General features: G+C 43.3%; 1 protein-coding gene across 1 annotated transcript; it reads left to right on the plus strand.

Moving 5' to 3' along the window:
* Positions 1-244: 244 nt before the first annotated feature.
* Positions 245-3,861, plus strand: LOC147465446 (G-type lectin S-receptor-like serine/threonine-protein kinase At5g24080). The gene has a single exon (XM_086511670.1). The coding sequence runs from the start codon at positions 725-727 to the stop codon at positions 3,227-3,229; it is 2,505 nt and encodes an 834-aa protein (XP_086367796.1). The 5' UTR covers positions 245-724; the 3' UTR covers positions 3,230-3,861.
* The last annotated feature ends 3,656 nt before the right edge of the window (positions 3,862-7,517 follow it).

Raw genomic sequence — 7,517 nt, forward strand, 5'->3', positions numbered from 1 at the left:
TTATTCATAATAAGGCAATGGTCAAGCGAGGCTTGGTTCTGAGTTACAAAAAGCTATGCCAACTATGCCCAGACATAGCATTAAATGAATAACTAAGCCTCTTGCATGGTCACTCAAGGCTTAGTTACTAGGTCAACCTCCCAACTATGCCTTGCACTTCGCAACTATGCCAAAAAAAAATGACATAGCCACAAAGGGTGGGCATAGTTATTCATTTAATACTCTGTTAAAGAGTATAATAAGAGTTTTCATGTAGAGACTAGAGTAGAGCATGTCTTTATCACCAAGAGAGAAGTGCAGGCCATGTCCCATGAGATAGCACACTGTAGCTCCTGAATACAAGGTATCTGCCATGATTGACGATGACAGACAATGAAGTGGACCTTTAGGTTTGTGGCCCCCAACTTCCAAGTAGTCTCTGTTCATGGCATCAAGATAGGATGCAGTCATGAAGATGATGCATGACTATGTTTCAGTTTCCACCCGGCATCGGCTCGGCGGCCGCATCCGGCTAATAAAACATTAGTGAACAGTGTGAATCACCCAGAGAGAGAGAGAGAAAGAGAGTCATGGTGAACATCTCTTTGACATGCTAAGACTAGCTTCTTGTACAGTAACACCACAGCTGAAAGCCATACTTACTCTGTTTCTTAGTCACTCACATGAGAGGTTATCAAAAATCAGGCTTGAACATAGCTTCTCTTAAAAGATCAGGTGACAATCCATGGCCAACATAAGGTGCCATCTAAGGAAAGGTCATTTGTTTCTGCTTTTCCTCCTAGTACCTTTTCCTATTCTTATCACAGAAATTTCCGCAGCAGGCAGCTACTCACCTTCTTTTGCACCCAATGAACCTGAGAAATTCTGGGTTTCCGAGGCGGGAGGAATTTTCATCTTTGGGTTTAAAGCTATTACGGCTGTGGAGTATCTTTTGGCAATCTGGCACTCTAAGGATCTTACACAGACGCCAATCTGGTGGGCTGCTCTTGGCGACGATCCTGCCATTGCCAAACAGGGGACCACCTTTCTATACAGTGAAACCTCCAGCATCCTAGAGCTTCAATCCGCTCCTTCAAAGCCCATCTGGAAAAGCAGCAACTTCAACAGCTCCAACAGCGTCCAATTCCTCAATACAGGTAACCTGCAGCTTTTATACGACAACATCTCCGTCTGGGAAACCTTTCAGGATCAAAGAAACACCCTCATGTTGATGAGCTTGCAGGCCAACATGCTCCTCAACAAGCCAAGATTGCTGCAATCCACAAAAAACCAGACCTCGTTTGCAAAGGGTAAATTCCATATGGCCTCATACCATTCCTTCGACATCCGGCTCTTTGGAATAGATCAATTACACAACCAGTATGTGTACATGAAAGATTACAATGTGTCAGTCAACATATCTGGTCCTGGAGGCCATATCAGTATCGGAAATCAGCTAGATGGCACTGCACACAGCAGTGAAAATCCGCACCTAGAGCGCCTGACTTTGGACTACGATGGCAATTTGAGGGTATACAGGTGGTTTGACAGTAATTCCACGTGGGTGCGGGTATGGGCATTGCTGCAGGATTGGTCTCTCCATTGCAGAGCAGGAAGCCCATGCGGTCCCTTCGGAATTTGCAAAGCTGATGTCGAAGAAAATACAGTCGCTTGCACATGCCCATCTGGTTATATCCTAATCTCATCCACAGATATGTCAAAAGGATGCAGCACCACAAGAACCCCACCTGGTTGTGGAAGTCCAAGCAGCCAACAAGCTGTCATGGTTGAGCAGCCAGACTCTGATTTCTACTACAATGATCTGACATGGGTCACGGACGTCTACCACGTTGAGGACTGTAAGAAAATATGCTTGAGTGAATGCAAATGCATTGCTGCAACCTTTTCGGGTTCTACATGCTACCTCAAGGGAAACACTACGTTAGGATATCTAGAAAATGGGATTACCGCTGCAAATAGTCCTGTTCTGCTCATGAAGCTTCTGGAGCTGCCAACATATGCTAAACCAAAGAGGGCTAGGTATTTGGTGCCAGTTATAGTGGTAATGACATTCGTAGGTGTCATCTTTGCAGGAGTGGGTCTTTGGTGGCAAAAAAGTTGGTTCTACTACATACCATTGCGGAGAGGTGCACATAGAGCAGCATGGGAGTCGGTTTCGCGTGCTGGGCCACTGAGGTTTAGCTACAAGAATCTTGTGGAAATTACCTGTAACTTCAGCCATTCACTAGGGGAGGGAGGCTATGGAAAGGTATACAAGGGGTGGGTTAAGGACCCAAAGAGCTCCCTTCCGGCAGTGGTAGCGGTCAAGGTGCTCAAGCATGGCCATAAAGAGAAGCAATTCAAAGCAGAGATAGGTACATTGAGCAAGATCCACCACCTCTATCTAGTGGAGTTGCTGGGCTTTTGCATAGATGGCCGTCGCGGAGAAAAGAAATTGCTTGTATATGAATACATGGAGTGTGGCTCACTTGACAGATACCTCTCTCCAAGTCACATGCAGCAGCCACTGCCTTGGTCTGTGCGCCTCTCCATAGCAGCCGGTACGGCACGTGGGGTTGCATACCTCCACCATGAATGCAGCCCACCAATCTTGCACTGTGACATCAAGCCACAGAATGTCCTTCTAGATGAAAACTTTAAGCCCAAAGTTGCTGACTTCGGGTTTGCTGCACGTTTTGGTGAGCCAGACCAGTCCCACCTAACGATGTCTAGCATCCGAGGGACCCGTGGGTACATGGCGCCCGACTGGCTCAAAAGCGGAGGAATCACTTCCAAAGCCGATGTGTACAGCTTCGGCATGCTCTTGTTGGAGCTCATTCATGGCCTCAACACCACTGGAGGTGATCATATGTCTCTAATAGAGTGGGGCTTTGAATGTCTTGCAGCAGGTGTTGTGCTCCATCCTGATGCGCACAAATGGACATCTGCTCAAGATGATCCTGACAATGTTCTGCTGAATGTGGATCCAAAATCCGACGACATACAAGGGCATGAAGAGCAAGTGGAGTCGACAAAAGAACAGCAACTTCATTTGCTTAGATTGGCTCTGTGGTGTGTACACCAATTGCCAGCATGCCGCCCTTCGATGTCTGATGTTGTACAGTTGATTGAAGGAAGTGGAGATATCAATGACCCGCCGAATCCTGCTGAGGCAATTACCATTACCATGAATGCAAATGATTCTATCTCTACCCAAATTTTTTCTTACGCTGAGGTGTCATCAAGATGAAGGGCAATAATATCATGATGTGTCACAGAGAAGTACATAAGCATCTTGCATCAGAAGATGAATAAGACCTGCCATTGCGGCAGCTGAGTCAAATTCAAGCTGCGGGCGTATCAAGGTTACAAATGAGTTTTTGAGAATAGGGCAACCATAATAGACTAGTGAATTCTAGAGAGATCGATCGAGATCGATCTTTGGGATCAAGGTAGAAAATCACAATTCATAGATGGAGTTGTTTGGTTGATCATGCACAACAGGGCAAGTTTAAGATGTTGGAACAATGTCTTTGAACAATTTTCTCTTGATTGTGCTAAGTGCATTGCACAATATGGTTAACAGCCTTATGCTAGTTGTATCATCTACTAATCTCTTACCATATGAGCTCCATAATTGCAAAGTATCTCACATCATCAATTCAAACTCATAGAAATGATGACACAACTCATTAGGTTCTCCCATCGATCATGGCTACAGAGGCATGATATGATGAACATGATCGTGCTTCTACCCACAAATCACACCTAGATCATTGTCGGCTACGATATGCCAATGATGATTTTGTACAGAAAATAAGTTGTTTTACATTTCTTCTTAATACATGCTTCTATCCTAAACCATGTGAAAGATTTTGAGAAGCATTGCAATATTATGGGAGATCTCTTGACTAATTTGTTAGTTGCCTTCATTGAACACGCCACCTCTTTGTGCTAAGCCGTAGAGTGTAATGGAATTGCCAGGATGCTTTTGCTAATCATGATAGCCGATGATGTTGTGTAGGCTACTTTGCTACGCAAGGTATCCTTATCAAGTTGTTGCTCTCCAAGATCACATCACAAGAAGATTTAGAAATTTTCTCATGTAAGAAAAGGGAGACGTACTTTTTCAGTGTTTTTCATACAATGCATAACATCATGAGCTTCTGCTCAGAAGCAAGGGACCACCGGCCCTCCCACCGGACCGGTGGTCCCCTACCCCCAATCGTACCTAGCTAGGTATGCCGTGCCTCCCTCACAGAAGCTCATGATGTTGTCTTAAGTCATAATGTGGGAATTATTGTGAGAATCTGTCCAAAACTTCTTGTGTGCATCATGATGGCATTCCTCATTTGTCCTACTCATTGGCTTCACTTTGGGTATGTAGCTCTCTTTTGTGAAGCCATGTGACTCTCTTTCTACCAATTTATGTTGCTTGGTCAGTTGCTTGCTGAGATATTTAAGCTAAGCTAGACGTGTTGTTAAAGGTGCTAAATGCAAGCACCTGTGTTTCCCAAGCCGTGGACTGTGAGAGAGAGAGAGAGAGAGAGAGAGAGAGAGAGAGAGAGAGAGAGAGAGAGAATCTCAGTCAACCACAAATAGATTCCTCGCCATCTACATTTATCTCACCTGCAACAACGGCTCAGTCGGCTTGGGAAAATGGGAAAATCTCGGATTAGTTGGGAGATACCCAGAAAGAAAACGAAAGGTAAGGATCATTAGTGGCCATGGAGAGCTACATCGATGGCAAAAGCTGATGGCCATCGATGGACGCAGGTCGCGAGCTTTAGGCAGCTATCAGAAGCGCACGTCTCGACAGACCTCTTTTTTTATGCGCATGGCATTGGCTTTTTTTTTTTGGGGCAAAACTCACAATCGTGAGTGATCTATATTAATCAACCCAAACAAGGTCGTCTACAGTAGACGAGGGCAATGCCATAAAGTAAAAACTGAAATTGTTGGTTCAAAATGTTATTGAACTATGCTCGGCTATTCATAGTAGCAACTGATATAAATTGTGATGTAAAAAAATATTAAATTCTAGTTTATGAAAGAGAATAGGTGATCAGGAATATTGGCATGTATATATTCTAAGTAAGAATAGGTCTCAAAAAATACTAAATTATGGTTTCGTGCACCCATACTACTGGCTCGTATTGTGTTTTATTCATTCATTATGAAGATTCCTCCTCGAAATTCTCTTGACCTTTCGACCTTTGCTTATGGTAGTATGCTTACCATTCACAATGGTACAATTGGTTTTGAACCCTCACGGGGCAACCCACACCTTCCGTTCATGCGTTGGTGTAGGCCATCCAAGCAAACGGCCCATGTTGCAATGTCAACTCAATCACGTTTTAGAAAAAAACTATGACTGTATCTAGCAACAGCAACAACAACACCCAGCTGTATGCCCTCTCCGCTACTTCCGCTTCCTACGCCCTACAAGCGTGGAGGACGGACTTCACCAACTACGCTCGCGTCCATCACTGGTTGTGCGCAACACTCCTGCTTTTGATTACTGCCGAGAGGCATCACATGAGGTTCTCGTTGTTTTCCGATTTTTCCCAGCCGGGTACCTCCTACTGAAAGTGAACAGGTCAGGAATATTGGCAAGTATATATTCTAAGCAAGAATAGGTCTCGCTTGAATTGACACCTTAATATTTATTAAAAAGGACCTCTGAGATGGCATACAACACTGGGCAAGTGTTATTGATATCATTAAATGCTTGTAGCATACCAATTACCGTTGTATTTTGTCAAGTTTGAGAAGTGATGCAAGTCCATGATCTTCGATTATAGCATGATGGATATATTGCTTTTGAGATATCATCACAATGTGATAATTCAAAACATGCATGGTATAGGACAAAGGTTTGATGGGTATTCTTGAATAGTTAATGTGATTTACACTAGTAACTTATTGAAAAGTGTGCCGCAAGAGAGAAAGTATTTAAAGATCTGAACCAATATTTATGAATGCTAAGGAGATATTAGAGAAGGACAACTACAGACTTGAGTATATTTCAAGCACGGGATCGGTTGGTGTATTTGGTAGAGGTCAATAGGAAGGTTGTACTTCATAGAATATGTGGTGTAAAATACTTGTACCTCCAATATATGGAAAATTAGGCGTGCACAAATTTCGACATAGTCAAATTGTAACATCAAACCATGAGGGGTGATCTATATGAGGTGGCTATATTGAAGAACTCCTCAGAAGCATATCCCATTTGCTCTCTGTATATTGCCAGAGATTTTGGGAAGATAAAGCTCCACAAAGCTGAAGTCCATTCCATTACCGTTCATCCTGCATTTTATTACAATCACTGGATATCACTACAAGAGGCTATTCATATTAGCGACGCTCACACAGCGACGCTCAAAAAAAAAATTCCCGGCGTCGCTATGAGCGTCGCAAATTTCTTTGTAAATTTGCGACGCTCATAGCGACGCTTATAGCTGGGCTAAAAAAATAACCGAGCGCGCCCGAAAACTCAGATCTCAGATCTGAGTTTTTCGGCGCCCTCAAGCAAGGAGCAGGTAACGCTCTCCCTCTCTCTCTCTCTCTCTCTCTCTCTCTCTCTCTCTCTTTTTCTTCTCCACACACACACACACACACACACGAGGAGAGGAAGGAGAGCCAGGTATGCTCCTTCCCTCTCCTCATTCTCATGTTCCCTTCCCCTCTTTCTCTCTCCCACTCTCTCTCTCTCTCACACACACACACACATAGTGTTTTTGAGAGAGAGAGAGAGAGAGAGAGAGAGTATACAAACAAAAACAAAAACGCACACACACATACATAAACAAAGAATGCACACACACATTGAGAGAGAAAAAGAGAGAGAGAGCATGCATAAACAAAAAACGCACGCATTGAGAGAGGAAAAGAGAGAGAGAGAACATGCATAAACAAAAAACGCACACATTGAGAGAGGAAAAGAAAAAGAAAACATGCATACGATCCAAAAAAACGCACACACATTGAGAGAGAAACTAATTTAACGTCGTAGGAAACTAATTAAAATTAAAAGACCTAAAGATCTAGCCGACGAGGAGTTGAACTCAAGACCTATTATTCAAGAGGAAAATGGCATAATCAATCTATCATACTTGGCATGGGTGATAGAAAGGTTATACCATTTATCTCTTTTTATTGGCACACACATCCACACACGCGCTCACACACAAGAAGAAGAGAGTTATAACGTCGTAGGAAACTATCTTAAAAGACGTTAAAGATTAGGTTATATGTAGACTTACATTAAATTAGATTTAGGTTTATTTTTAACTAGATTTACGTTTATTTACGCTAGATTTAGATTTACGTTATATTAGATTAGATTTAGGTCTCCATAGACTGCGATGCCTGCATGAAGCGGGTGAAGAAAGCCCTCAATGGAATATAGGGTATTGCTGCCTTCACTCATGGTGGGCTCCGTCGATCCAAAAGTACTGGTGAAATGTCTTCAGAAGATAGGGAAGAAGGTGGATCTTCAGGGCGGCAAGAGTCACTACATCCCCGACACAATG

Source organism: Adiantum capillus-veneris, chromosome 1 (genome assembly GCF_014529385.1).
Source record: "Adiantum capillus-veneris isolate H3 chromosome 1, ASM1452938v2, whole genome shotgun sequence".
NCBI classification, from domain to species: domain Eukaryota; kingdom Viridiplantae; phylum Streptophyta; class Polypodiopsida; order Polypodiales; family Pteridaceae; genus Adiantum; species Adiantum capillus-veneris.

Excerpts from the sequence above, each read along its gene's own strand:
- LOC147465446 (XM_086511670.1), top strand. The coding sequence starts at position 725 with ATGGCCAACATAAGGTGCCATCTAAGGAAAGGTCATTTGTTTCTGCTT.